The sequence below is a fragment of the Pieris brassicae genome, chromosome 6 (genome assembly GCF_905147105.1).
Source record: "Pieris brassicae chromosome 6, ilPieBrab1.1, whole genome shotgun sequence".
In the NCBI taxonomy this organism is placed as follows: Eukaryota; Metazoa; Arthropoda; class Insecta; order Lepidoptera; family Pieridae; genus Pieris; species Pieris brassicae.
In genome coordinates, this window is record NC_059670.1 from 21396331 (window position 1) to 21411321 (window position 14991).

Here is a 14991-nt window from a genome sequence, read left to right on the forward strand (position 1 = left end):
TTGCAAGTATCTCTGGTTTGGGGTGACCAGGTTTTTGTTTTTCGCTCTTGCAAATTGCATCATGTTTTGAGAATATATTGTTGACTTTGTGAATATAAAAAAAAGCTCTGTGTAAATATTATATATATTTTTAAAATATCTCAAAAAGAGAAAAAGATATCTTTGCCCGTGAGGCCAGCACAGGCGCTAATTTAAGATTTAAGTTGTCAACTGGTAACAATTACCAGTAACCCCTGTGGTGCAGGTGCATGACAGTGTATGGTTTTTAAGGAGTATTACAATTTCACCAAACAGATAGATCAAATCTGGTTGGCCACGTAATTTTTTGACTTCTGTGTTGCTAACCAAGATAAGTTTCTCCAAGTTCTCATCACCTCTGCGGATTTTATGGCTGAAATATAATAGGATTCTCTGTAGGCAGGTTCGTGGTCGACGGGCGAGTCCATATGCGGAGTTAGGTCAGGTATATTGTATTGGTGCGCTACATTACAATAGTAACACATATATAATAAATCTCTCGAGTAACAGACCCAGTAAAGTGAAGATACAAATACAAATATAAATACATCCCAAATCATCCAAACGCACGCGCACCCCATACTAAAATGTAAATGCACTTACACACACCAAACCACGAACAAAAATACACCTCAACGTTTATAAATACCGCCCTTATTACTTTCACGATAAAGCTCATCTTAAAATAGCTATATTAAGTTGATACATGATATTGATTGGTTTATTAAGACCGCTTATTGAAGGCAGGGGTCCACCTTAACTGGTTAAGGTAATAGTAAATTTCGTTTAGCTATAGGCGGAGCAAATATGTCTAACCACCTCCTTGAGGTTTATTAATGCTTTTATTTCTTGATAAAACCTTTTTATATCCATATATTCTAAGTCATATAAAGGAATTCATATGTCTAATCACTCTCACTTCTCATTACTGAAAGTCGTGTCGGTGCCTAGTACCTACTGATATATATCCACTTTGTTAGGAGTGGAACTTATTGCCCCAATTCATCCCATATGCAATATGATATGGGTTTGTTCAAGCAGCGTTGAACAGGCATCGGGACAGTCGTGCTATCCATTAGGCCACATCTCACTTAACATCAGGCGGGATTGTGGTAAGCTAACATTCATAAATAAAAAAATTGTTTCGACGGAAAGCGAACCGAGGATAAGTAACGAAAGCAACAATCACAAATACAATACACTCATCACATTCGGCTAAACAATTAGACTCGCGTCACAATATTCCATTTCATTGTATTCCATATAACAAGTTAGGAACTGGTATTGTGAAACACGAATTTTTAAAGAAGGCTTTTCTAAGGCGGATTAATACCTATACTTATGGATAACACAATAGATGTTAACATACAGACAGATAATTTTACGTTACATAAGGCTACAGGGTCGGATTGATTTAGTTGGGTATAAAATACTTGAGCGTTTGAGCGTGCTTAAACAACCGCCACAAAAAAATATTCTTTTTATAAAAACTATGTGTAACTTTACCATAAATGGCCTTAAATACTATGATTAGGTACATAGTATATCAGTGTTTTTGAACATGAGTCACAAGCTTGTAGCTACACTATTTAACTCGTTTATTTGGGACAATGAAAATTACTATAAAGCTTTCATTGAGAACTGAAACTTGTTATTGAAGAATCTAAATAATGCGGCTAAACTATATATACTTAAGACACAAATAGACGCACTTGCTACACAGATAAATAAGATACAGTACCTCACTCAAAGACCGGCAATGAACTGAAATACATGTTCATGGGCTGCGATGACTGTCCTTTTGGTTGGTTCCGTAGGCTCGTTTGGCCCAATCCTATAAAAAACAATGCTTTTGGCCGAATTTGTACTAGAATCAGTGTTGCTATGAATTAATAAAATATTGTTAAATAATTGCCAATTCGGGCCTCAAACACATAAAGCCGGCCCTGGTTCAAGTAATAATAGGCGAGAATTTAGAGAGCTTATTATTAATGAAGTAGAGATTGTTCTTGAGAGAACTTGTTCTTCTTTTAATGGCTCACGATTTTATAAGTGATTGTGCGAAAATCGTTAAGAAAACTCTTTACGTGCAATGTTCCTCAATTAATCAACTGATTTTTTAGAATTAAAAATATGTTTTTAACATTACAAATAGAAAAATGTTGGGAATAGAATTTCCTTCATTCGTCAATTTACTAAAATCAGAACATAAAAAGATTAAAACAACATCAATAACGTAGAAGAATAATTATCCAGGAAAGAATTGTACAAAAGCAATTTGAGCGTATTTATCAAAATGTACAATCGTAACAAAAAGTTTTCCAACAAAAACACTTTTGTTATGTAATGTACGATCACTCTACGGAGTGACTAGGAGAAAACATTGATTAATTACCATAATAATTTATTTGATACTCAAAAACTTGATACGGGGAGGGGCCGGTTACGAACGAGTTGCTCTTTTGAACTAGAACACGCCGATATAGGCTTTCTATACACGAAGAGGAACCGAGAAGCTGTACGTGCATACTCTATCGCTAAAAATAAATAAAAAAATATGAGCCTAAGATACAAGTATCACTTACTCCACGTCATTAAATTTTAATAGGTAGACATCCCTACTCATCGGCAAAGAAGACAGACGATGTAGGCCGAGAGAAAAAGCCGGCGTAAAAAACTCTCGAGCTAAGCATAAGCAAAATTTAAACTTAATTACGCAATAATACGCACTTATAAAAATTCCGGTACCGGTAATCAATCTACTGTTTTGTTTTTAACTACAGTTATTATATCTGTCAAATTATGTTTGATAGGTCAATGATTAAAATAAAATAAGCTTACTTTTTATAAAAGACATACACTATATGTGGTAAATGATAAAAGATAAAAATGCAATTGTTTTAATTATAACACTGAAACTTATATATATATACTGTGCTGTTGCGTCAGTACCTTTCATTATTTAGTTGTTTATGTATTGTAGAATTTTAATGAATTGTGTTTACAAGTGTTCCTAGATTGTTTAACATTTAACTCCCAAATTAACCAAATAATAGAGCGGCTGCAACGATGTATAATTACGTATAATCCGCTCGGGTATAACAGTCTTAAATAGACAAAAGTTGATACTCGAGTTATTAAATATTTCGTATACGACGAAAACAGTACATTGTTCGTTTGAATATGATGCATGAACGTGATTTGGCTGTTTCAAACAAAGGAATGAGTTTTGGAAGAATCGTTTGAGAGATGTCGGAGTTTTGTTACAAATTATTTTGACCCGATTGCTTTAATTACTGGGAATGATTTTTAAAGAATTGTTCTTTCAAGTGTTTCTTGATTGTTTAACATTCTCACCTATAAGTGTTATTGATGTAGCTGTTCAATATCAGATATTAGATCCTTATTACGCCATTTTGACGCTATTTTGACGCCATTTTTGTTTCAGGTTTGCTGTCAGCGTTAAATCATTTGGATCAGGCGCGCAAAAGCTCTTTACAAACCAACGTCGACTATTCTAGATACGTAAAAAGGTAATTTCATAACTACTGTATACTGTATCAGTGTTTCTCTTCACTAAATTTGACACCGTACATAAACGTATTGATTGTATAAAAAATTATAGTATTTGAAAAAGCTTAAAAAAAAGAACGCATTGCAGAGCTTAAGTATATGTAGATTGAAAGAACTTTTCTGAAGAAGAAGAAGAAAATTAAAATTAGTTTTTCTTCTCGTGATCATATAAAACTTATTTTTTATAGGTATAGCTCAACTCTAGAATGCGGCTCATCATACTGCAAGGACCTGGGCTACCGGGAGCACTTCCATTGCATGGATTGCACAGCCAGAGTCTTCTGCAAGAAGGAAGAGATGATCCGGCATTTTAAGGTAATAAGATTTTCCACCCAGAACTACTAAAGTTACAATAAAATAAATCGGTAGCACTACATCCTTTTAGGTCTGAGCCTCAGATTTCTGTATCTGTTTCATGATCTCTGTACCTGACACACGCTTGACTTTTTGAGTGTAAACCAAGACTTACGCAAGATGTTTTCCAATTTCGAGCAAATATTAAGTGTTCATAGAAAGAAAGTTCATACGAACTCAGTGATGAGAATCGCACACTGAAGCCACTAGGCCAACACTGCTCTAACTAAATTCACTTCTTAGTTTTAGTTCCTTAAGTTTCACGTACAAGGCTGGGTGAACACATAATATTATAATAATCTTATTTTACAGTGGCACAAGAAACGTGACGAATCTCTTGCGCATGGTTTCATGCGGTATTCTCCTTTGGATGACTGCTCAGAGCGCTTCTCAGACTGTCCCCACAATCGGAGCCAAACCCACTACCATTGCATACAAGATGGCTGTGATAAGGTACATACAGTCTTACATTATTAGAGCAGTTATTCGGTCAGTAGTGTCTGAAATACACAAAATATACGTTTTTTCCTAACCAACTTTAGTCAAAACTCATCACAAAGCATTGTCTAAAGCAGAGTTATCTCTGTTCCAGGTATATATTTCGACATCTGATGTCCAGATGCACGCCAATTACCATCGCAAGGATTCAGCTATCCTCCAAGAGGGTTTCCAGCGATTCCGAGCCACGGAAAGCTGCGCAGCACCACATTGCATTTTCGCTGGTCAGCGGACGACTCACTTCCATTGCCGAAGGCCTGGTTGCACATATACGTTCAAGAATAAGGCTGATATGGGTAAGTGCTATAAACACGTACAATTTTGTGTCAGTTCTAAATGTCCACCCATGGGATGAGTTATGTAGTATTCATTCTGGGTACTTTCGATAAAATCCCAGCGAAACAAATAAATACACAATTCTTAAAAGGTCGGCAGTGCCCTCGCGAGCCCTCTGGCATTGAGAGTGTCCATGGTTGGCAGTATCACTTAACATCAGATGAGCCTTCTGCCTGTTTGTCCCTGTTCTGTATAAAAACTGTTCTGTACACAGAAGTGAAACTTCTTTATGACCTTATTTTTAAAAAAGTGACATATACAACTTTAATGGTTAAGGAAAGTAAAATTAGATAAAGTTTAACAAAAAGCTTTTATTGTTATAGACGTGAATACAAATAATACAATTATTTTACCTTATTACTACTAAAATCATTACAGAATTTCATTAATTGTAATAGAATTATTACCATCATTGTTATCGTTATTATATATTTTTGTTATTAATCTCTTCGAATCAACCGTGGTAGGGACAAGAAAAAGATGGCACGTAACGGAATGTGACGCGTAACCCAAAAATGTGACATTTTTTTGACAATAATAATAGTAAAGTTAGATTTGTTACAATAGAGTATATTTACATACAATGAATATTTTTTTATTAATTTAATTGGTACGTCCTACATAAACTTTGTCTTAAGTGACACATAATGGTTGATTACATATATAGGGTTATTGGTAATTCGACGTACTTCCGTATGATAGAGAATAATAAGTATCAAGTCTAATTATTTTGCTTATTTTGAAACTATTAAATTATTTTGAGCTACAACACGATAACATAATATGGGGCTTAAAATTATCACACACCCTTTCACCTCCTCCGAACACATTGCGAATAACTCAGCATAATAAAACCCATGTTCATCCCATCAGCCGTACACTACGAGATCGATCGACGGCGTAAAGCATTCTTTGATCTCCGGTTTAATCAACATAAAACAACAATTAATAAGCGTTATCGAATTTCCTTTCAGAAAAACATAAAACGTATCACATAAAAGACGAGGCTCTATCAAAAGATGGCTTCAAGAAATATATGAAGAATGAGGCGTGCCCATTCCGCGAGTGCCGCTTCAGCCGTACTTGCAATCATATCCACTGCATTCGACCTCACTGCAACTACGTTCTTCATTCTAGCAGCCAGATATTCACGCACAAGCGAAAGCATGAGAGGAAAGAACAAGAGATGAATTTTGGGTAATTGTTTAGTTCTACCCTTATCTTCTTCTTCATACATATTTTCTATTTATTTAGCAGTCAAGATCGTATGTTATTTACAAATTTTCAAATAATAAAAATGCTGTATCAAGATATTTCGGTACTCCATTAATTATATAAATAATACAGTTAAATTTATAACATTTGAATACAAATAACTTTTAATGTGTCAGCCAAAGAACAATCTTTCAGATCGTCAATGGATCTGCCATTATTTGGATTAACAATACAAATTTGAAAAATTTGAAAAATCTTATCCACAGACTTCCTACATCGGTAATTCAAAGCGCGCTTATGCAGCAAGGAGCTGATTTGAGCATGTATTCGTCAACAACCAATTTACAGATTGACGATGACATGTCTGGAATGGATGAATTTCCTCATAGCTATGTAAGTATGGCGAACGATGTTTAGCTATCCCCAGAGATCCTCAATTATTGCACATACACAATATATAACATAAGAAAACGTTCCTAAACGCAAACTCGCCTACGAAAAGTTTTGAAATTTTTTGAAACTTGTTGAAACACGTTTGGATTAACAAGTAATTTACGAAAGCATATAAGTAGAGTAAGATAACACTGAAGGTTTCGTTTCAGAATCCAGCAGTAATAGAAGAGCTATCCCGAAAGTATATTGACACGTTTAACGGTGGGAAAGAGGCAGAAGATAAGTGCAGCAAATGTAGCGCCCTCAACAAGCATTATCACTGCATGGCTGAAGGTTGCAAGATGGCTCACAGGTGATAATAATCAAGAAACTCTTACATAATTTAAGTAGTGAATATCCTTTGAGTTTTATTTAATATCTGCTGTATATGTTTCAGCTGCCACAATACCATGGTTAAGCATATGCTCGAGCATGAACAGCAGAACCAGGTGACAGAAGCATATTTCGTGACTTACACACGGAATAACCCCTGCTCCAATTCGGCATGTCAACACATTCGGGACATTACACATTACCATTGTACCTGGGTACGTATCAAAATATGATATAGCTTTAAAATGTTGATTAAACTGATTATCTATTACTCCAGCTTGCAGAAAGTTTTTATTGATATGTTTTGTTATGTTTTCAGGAAAATTGTGGAGCTGTTATCTTATCATCTGAGGACCAGCCGTTCAGGCGCTTGGAACATCACAGACAACACGCCATTCTAAGCCCAATGTCTCCCAACTTAGCGGCGAGATTCGCACCGAACTTCACTCCGCAATTGTCTGCCCAGCTACACCCGAATGTTGCAGCTCAACTGCAAGTGCCAAGTCTTCCAAATCTTCCACCAAATTTGGCACAGTTGGCCCAAATGGCACCGAATCTCGGGCCTCAGCTGCCAAATTTGCAAGCACAGCTGAACCTCGGAGCCGGGCCGGTTCAACACCACGTTAACCCTTCGAGTTCTTTGGATGAGATGTTCAGCAGGAAAAGAGGAAGACCTCCTAAGAATCGAGTTGTGGAAGTTTGGACCGACAATATAAATGTAATAATTTAAATTATTCGTCAAGTCTTAATTTTAAAAACAAAAATTGCAAACAAATAATATGTCAAATTGTATTAAAAGTTATAAGTTCTGATTTATATTTTCAGGTGACACCCCAAGCCATATTTACATCTTTCAAGCTCCCCAAAAGCAACCAAATGCCACCAGCGATTCAATCTCCAGTCATCACTACCGTTGAAGAGTTCCCAGTAAGTTAATTGTCTTTGTATAATCACTATGCAGTTAGATATATGTAATAAATATTTAATGAATTGCATTGAACATTTTTTATATTCAACTTAACAATAAATATAACTTTTTTCAGCGTATTCGCTTCCAGCACATCGAAGTGTTCACCGGCCCAGATATCTGTGCCCAGTACTACGCCAGCTGCCCCTTACGTCACACTAGACTGCACATGCACTGCATCAACTGCAGCTACACGGCCGAAGCCCACGTTACCATGGAAACGCATATGCGGGAGTCTCACTCCGTATCCCCACTTCTAGAGGGTTTCGACTACTTCTCCTCTTTCGAACAATGCGGTGGGAAGAGTTGCTTCAAAAACCAGTTGCGATCTCACTTCCACTGCGCCCAAGGAAACGGTTGTCCAGCAATTTTGACCCAATACTCGGCCTTGGCCACTCATAAGCACGGAAGAGGGACGCCGATCAAGTGTGAAGATGACAAGCAGTTTGAAGAGGCCAAAGACTACTCGATTAAGGAGCGAGCGTCAGCCGATAGTGTGGGTTCTGTTAAGGAGGAGTTCCTGCCAAATTTCGTCATCAAGAACGAGTTCGATAACCAAGATAACGTTTCTGGTACGTGTTATTCTGAGATCCATCTTTCATATTGCGATACAATGTTGTGATTTACCGTTCAATCTGTTTTATACGTTTAAATTTTGATATAAACCTACGTTTACCATTTGGCATTAGAGTAATTCTTTATTCCATTTGTTTCCAGTAGTAAAAGCGACAGGAACCTTCTATCCGTCGTCCCACCTCCGAAGCAACACGTCTTCTCCTCGCAGTATCTATGACGCTTCCCCATCGAAGGAAAGGAAGCCGGATAAGCCAGTTCCGACGATTCCGCCGTCCTGCCACGACCAGACCTGTCCGTTGAATAAATCGGGAGGGATGAACCTTCACTACCATTGTCCCCACTGTGGGCAGGCATACGTCGATTTGAAGCTTTTGTTCAGCCACATGGTGAAAAAGCACAGCAATGTCATTGAAGGGGGACCGATCGGATTGGCTGCTACTAAGGTGAGAGATTTTTCTTTTGATTTTCTTTGTGTTATACTTCGGAAGCGAAATTTATTGTTTTAAATACAATCAAATTAAATAATTTAACAAAAAAATTGAGACATTTTAAAAATAGTGGTGATTTTCTATTTTCAGGAGACACTTGAGCGAGAGTATCCAGAAATATCAATTTTACCTTCAACGGCGACTTCGTCCTCTGCCCCTCAAGCACCATCTCCGAGCCAGAGACCACCAAACCCAGCTGAACAGGTAGGAAGTAGTTTTGTAAAGAATGGTTTGGTTTGAATTTAAAAATATTAACATTATAAATACAGTTTTTGATATATAAAAGCTATTTCTCTTTAGGTTCAAGCAGTGCAAAGCCTTCTTCTCCAGCAATACCTTTCGGGGGGTCGTAAAGGAAGTCTTCAAGAACAGCTTAAAATGCAGCAGCAGTATACTGCCTCGTTGGGCCTTCCAGGACTCGCCTTGTTTTCTCAGGGGTAAGTTTTATTCTCTTTAAATTAGAAATTTGTTTGATAAAACGCGTCTTTGAAAAAAGCGTATCTGTCGTAAAATTACTGAACTAAAGATTGTGGTCTACACACAGCTTGTAATATAGACCCGTTTCTTCCTCTTACATTTATCATCTAAACTCAAGATGATAATTTTTTTTAAACGCTTATCTAGCAAAAATAAAGTTACAAATTTGGATGATTACAAATAAAAGCCCTATAAGTATTTACTTTTTAAATAGTTCTTTTATTCTGCTAAAAGAAAATTAAAAATTTTCAGAGGTTCTCCATTCCCTCTCTACCCCACGATGATGTATCCCCCGGAACTGCTGCTGGAGCAAAGTCTGCTTCAATCCCACGGTCTACCACCAGGCATGGACAAAGAAGCGGAGCTCATTGCTAAATCGTGAGTAATTTTTGTTTACATATTTGAGACTTACTGCTTTTTTATCCCTTAACCATATTTTTCCAATTCAAAATCAAATTTGTCAAAGTTGTCTGTCTTATGAATTAAATTGACATTGTGATCAATAGGAGACGCAGCACGGGCACACGCGGTCCTCACATGCGCGTGCTCAAAGACGAGCCCATTCCCGAGGGCTACTTGAGATTCAGATTTAACGAGGACTGTGCTTATCAGCAGTGCGGTTACAGGTACAAACATTACTTTATTATTTGCCTTCATTCAGAACAGCTCAACAACACACTCGACAGATTTCAATCAAATTTGTCATGCCTTGGGAACAATTTATCGTCATCGTCATCGTCACGAAAGAGGTTTCGTGAGAGGAAAGAAAAAAACAAAAGTTATCTTTTATAAAGACGTTGCTAACATAGTGTAAATTTCTAACATTGGTTCTCGAGTGTGACATTATATTCGATTGTTGGGCAATCTATTGAGCTTAAAAATATCAGTGAATGGCATACAGAAATGTATACACATACAGGACATATGACAAAATTATTCACAGAATCTATATCAAAGTATTAATTAATGAATATTTTCAGGGAGCATCAAACCCACTTCCACTGCACAAGAAAAGACTGCGGGTATTCGTTCTGCGATAAAACTAGATTCGTTCAACACACGGCTAGACACGAGAGGTAGGCATTACTCTATTTCTATCTGGTTATGGTTAAGTCAAAAAGGTCTGATACTCATCTATGAACGAGCAAGGAAACGGAAGTGGAAACCCATAAAAGTTTCTGTGCGGATGAGTAAATAAATTGGTAATTGAAATTATTTATTTATTTCTTACAGATTGGACACTCTGATGGGTGGAGACTTCCAGCAGTATCGAGCTAATGTTTACTGTCAAAGAGCGGAGTGCCCTCACGCGTCGACTTTTGGTAATTTATCATTTTACTACATAGATATATTAATATATAATTTGTAAATTAATCCAGTATAATATGTTCCTGTAGTTACCAATTCCACATCAGGCTAATAGGAGAATATTATTATTTGCGTGATACATTATAATTAATATTAATTTGATGACTTACTAGTGATAAAGAATTGACTATAGTGTCACGCCATTATGTGTGTCAGAATATGCGAATTTTAGATTGTACCACCATAACATTTTTGTACCACGTTCTTGCAAATTGATTATTATTATTATTAAGAATTGGTAGTAATTAGTAAAACAAACGGATGGTTTTTTCGTAGATTAGATTTCAACATTACTCTTCACATTTCAGATGATAGATTTCATTAACTTATGCGAAATATCTGATGAATTATTGTCGAATAAGTAGCCTAAGAAACCATTCTAATCACTTACCCTTTTCAACGACAGGTCAAAACAAGGCATCGCACTTCCATTGCCTCAAATGTGACTTCACGTGTACCGACACCAACAAGGTGGTCGCACACCGGAGACAGCACCAGAAGCTGGACTCCATTCAGGCCGCCGGCTTCGAGAAGTTCCCGCCTAGCAAAAGTAAGTAACGGTTTTATTTAGTGAGCGAACCGAGGTTTTTGATATTAGCCAAGTTGGTTGGGGAAAAAGTGTTTCTAGGAAAATCTTAAATAGCCTTTGTTATTTTCAGGTTGTGGCTACGAACCCCAATGCATTCACAGCAAGAAGCAGACCCATTACCATTGTCTTCAGTGTGGATTTGCTGTCCTCGGTCTGTCCCAGATGACGTCACACAAGTACAAGCACCAGGAGGCGAACCTCGGTCCCTCGACCAGTGCTCTCAACTGACCTGACTTTAAGTTACATCTCACTCTAAGTGTGACGTCACTTTAGTGGGATTCCCGCGAGAAGTGTGGACTCAGTGTGATCACTCATTTGTATGATTGTATTTAAAAGTTTTGAACGTAGCATATATATGTAGATTGTCAATATTTATCAAAAATGTCAACCGCGTAGTCCCTCTACCGTGCCTTAGTCGCAAATTAGTTTCTGAACTTTTTGTAATGGCTGAAACTGTGCCAAAATGAACTAAAAGACTCGAACGATACAGTGAGAAGTCGACTCTTAGCATTTTATACGTGAACAGAGTATGCGTGTGAATTTCCTAAAACCCGACCAATTGTAGTTGATAGTTATAGAATATATATATTTATTATCCCGAAAAGACATTTTTACGAATAGTATTATTAATTTAGGTCTCGTAAAAATTTGATGGCAATAAATTGGGTTAGAAACGCCGTTTTGTGCCTCGAGTGAAATCTTGACAATACGATGATCTGGTTATGATAGTTTCATGAATTACGTTTAGAATTCAATTCGGGAGACAAAAGAGAGGTTTTTATACGAATGAAGCAAACTAGACTTTAAACTAATAAAACACTTTCGAATCTTTAACATAATACAAGAAACTATCATTCGTTATACGAGTCAAAAATTTATATAAAAAATCATATTTAGAAGAGAAAAAATGACAATTTTATAAACTTTGTACATAAGAATAGATTATATATAACAAAAAATATGTTAGTAATTGTTATCATTATTGGAATAAAATTGGATGTAGAGTGCTAATTTGTGATCCATGAGGTAGCCATGTAATGCCATATTCATTTAGTGTAATAAAACAATAATGAAACAGTATTAGTGACAATTCTCACCTGCATTCCTGAATCCTGGCCATTCCTTAGTTTTAGCATCTGGTTTGAACCGACTCCGACCAAACGTTTCCTAGACTTAACCTAGATTAGAGCAGTATTCTTTTAGCGTAAGTCCGTCTCTGTTCCTATACATTCACTTTTCACTTTTTACTTAAATTACACTAAGGCCGTGCCATATCTTTAGTCACTTCCGAGTTACTAATAATTTAATTTTGGGCGTACTCAATTTATATACAACCCGCCACGATAGGCAATGAAAATTTGTTTGTAATGTGTATTTATATATGTACCTAATTTATATGCCGATATAGACTATCACTTTTAATGTTTTAATTTAATTGAAACTCATGAATTAAGTAACGATGTCAACGGATTTGCCCATTTATAAGAGTTTTAGTTCAATTAAACCACGTATTCTGGTCGAAATATATTTAATATATAATTTTCTCAGATTCCTGCAATTTTATTGGTTGTTATTGTTATGTTGTTTTATTTTACGTTTTTCACGTCTTTCGCTCTTTATATAAGTGTATACTCATTTATTTAATATCATATTTAGCTTAATTTAATTATAATTAAATGAGATTGAATTTGTAAACGTACAAAATTTATGGATATTTTTATGAGTTTGAGATTAAATCGATTGGTTAGTTTAGAGTTGTTTACCTCATGAGTTCTAGGAATTAAATGAGAATATCAAAATTTTCGTTTTTTTTTTTATAATAAGCACCTTCCACTTAGATTTCTACGTCTGTTCCATTGATATTTTTACTAAATACAATACATAGAAAGTACTTTCTACCAAACGGTAACTCAGGTTTAAGAATTGTACGGTTAAATACTAACATACCTCTGAGAGCTAAATTTTATGACACATTATAGAAAAACTAAATATATTTTGTAAGAGTACACTTTAAGAGCTCGGATACCAATAACTCTAGAAGGATGCTGAACTATTATTGAAATACATATTTGGCAAGTCTGAAGAGTAATTGATTCTACGATCATTCACTGCTGCGTGCGATTCAAAATTAAATAATCAAAATTTAAATTCATATAGGTATACACTTATGAACGTCAAAAAAAGAAATGTATCTGAAATGCTTTTAATTTTACATTCACTGCCAGTTCTCAAATCAAGGGCGTAGAACGGAAGAGAAGAACTGGCAATAAACTCTCCGCCACTCTTTTTAATCGCCAAGTTTTTACACAAAGATTGTAAGGTGCTGCAACTATTACACTATACTCCACATGACATCTTAAGATTTTAATAATAATAAAATAAATTAAAAACAAAGATTTGTCTTCTCTCAGCAAGAGGCAAGGTGAAATAGGAGCACTTACATTTCTACAAAAGATTATTAATACGTAGTCGAAATAACTAACATCACCGCATACACAAATTCAAGTACGATCAGTCAACACAAGTAGCACCCGTTCACGAGTATGACGCATGGCCAGCAATCGGCCCCCTCGCCATATTTTAGGGAGAGAGTCAACCCAACGCATGGACGATACAACATCTCACAAGAATCATATTATGTATGTGCGTATAGGCGTGAGAAGTATTTAAGATATTGTTTTATAACCACCACCCCTAATATAATACTCGAAACAGAACTAATCTAAGCGTACGACCAACCAGAAGATAAACCACTCCTTATATGAAAATTGTATTCATTTTTACATCAAACTCCTCAGCGAAATTAGAGAATTATGACTGCACAAATTCAAAACTCACGTTAAACATAAATTAATCAATAAAGCCTTTTATAAATTTTACTAATATTTTAATGATCCTTATCCTTGGGATTGATTTACTCCAATTCAAATAATTTGTATGACTCAAAACTTGGCGATTAACAAGTGTGGCAGAGAGTTCCTTGCCAGTTCCTCTTGGCCGCTCTACGCCCTTGACTTGCGAACTGGTAGTAAATGTAAATTAACAATTATTTAACTTGTTTTTGACGTTCATAAGTGTACTTAGTTACCAATATGAATAAAGTTAGTTAAGTAACAATAATTCAGATTTGAATATTGCACTGTCGTATTCATTTCTCGCTTCCTCTCAAAGTGGCGAAGACTACTTCAAGCCCTTAATTATCGTGTCGAGCCTGCCCGATAGCTTTGAGATAATCCCACCACCTCAAACCTTTGATCCTACCCGTAGGGCTCCGTCTGTTACGTTAGGTCTCTTGGTGCAGACATCCCGTACTTATTTTTATATTCACTATTTATACGCAGATGTACCATAGATCTGTACGACTTAGGGATCCGTAGGGTTGTCAGCTTCTTAGTTTTCACCCTCTCGCATTTATCTAATGCAGCTAATACATACACTACGTTACTATAGAGATTCTGGCAAATATAAAATTATTTAAATTAAAATACACAATTCGCAGTCCACCAGATGAATAACACATGAGTATATTTATAGTTTCTGAATGTTTTTGTATTTTACATTTTTATTTAAGCTAAGATTTTCCAACCCGCCTGGTCACCGTGGAAGATTACGACCAAAACCCTCCAACAATACAAATCCCTAACGCATTAAAAAGTTCAGAAAATCACACAAAGTTAAAGCGCCAATTAAATATTATAACCGACTATTAGAACTGGAAGAATTTTTAAGTAAAATTAACTATGATAGATTTGGGAAGATGACCTGAA

At 35.9% G+C, this 14991-nt stretch overlaps 1 protein-coding gene across 3 annotated transcripts in view; it reads left to right on the forward strand.

The window, feature by feature from the left end:
* LOC123711004 overlaps positions 1-13007 on the forward strand; it is a 73165-nt gene extending 60158 nt beyond the window's left edge. For 2 of the 3 annotated variants that reach the window (XM_045663382.1, XM_045663383.1), the window contains exons 8-27: positions 3467-3551; positions 3780-3906; positions 4258-4398; positions 4538-4739; positions 5754-5976; positions 6261-6387; positions 6597-6739; positions 6824-6974; positions 7079-7477; positions 7585-7686; positions 7803-8298; positions 8444-8745; positions 8881-8994; positions 9091-9227; positions 9520-9645; positions 9774-9893; positions 10248-10343; positions 10501-10589; positions 11042-11185; positions 11295-13007. In XM_045663382.1, coding sequence (XP_045519338.1) covers positions 3467-3551; positions 3780-3906; positions 4258-4398; positions 4538-4739; positions 5754-5976; positions 6261-6387; positions 6597-6739; positions 6824-6974; positions 7079-7477; positions 7585-7686; positions 7803-8298; positions 8444-8745; positions 8881-8994; positions 9091-9227; positions 9520-9645; positions 9774-9893; positions 10248-10343; positions 10501-10589; positions 11042-11185; positions 11295-11452 — 3482 coding nt within the window. In that variant the 3' untranslated portion in view covers positions 11453-13007. The remainder of the gene's footprint in view (positions 1-3466; positions 3552-3779; positions 3907-4257; positions 4399-4537; positions 4740-5753; positions 5977-6260; positions 6388-6596; positions 6740-6823; positions 6975-7078; positions 7478-7584; positions 7687-7802; positions 8299-8443; positions 8746-8880; positions 8995-9090; positions 9228-9519; positions 9646-9773; positions 9894-10247; positions 10344-10500; positions 10590-11041; positions 11186-11294) is intronic. The other variant, XM_045663384.1, reaches the window with a different exon arrangement.
* Positions 13008-14991: the final 1984 nt, after the last annotated feature.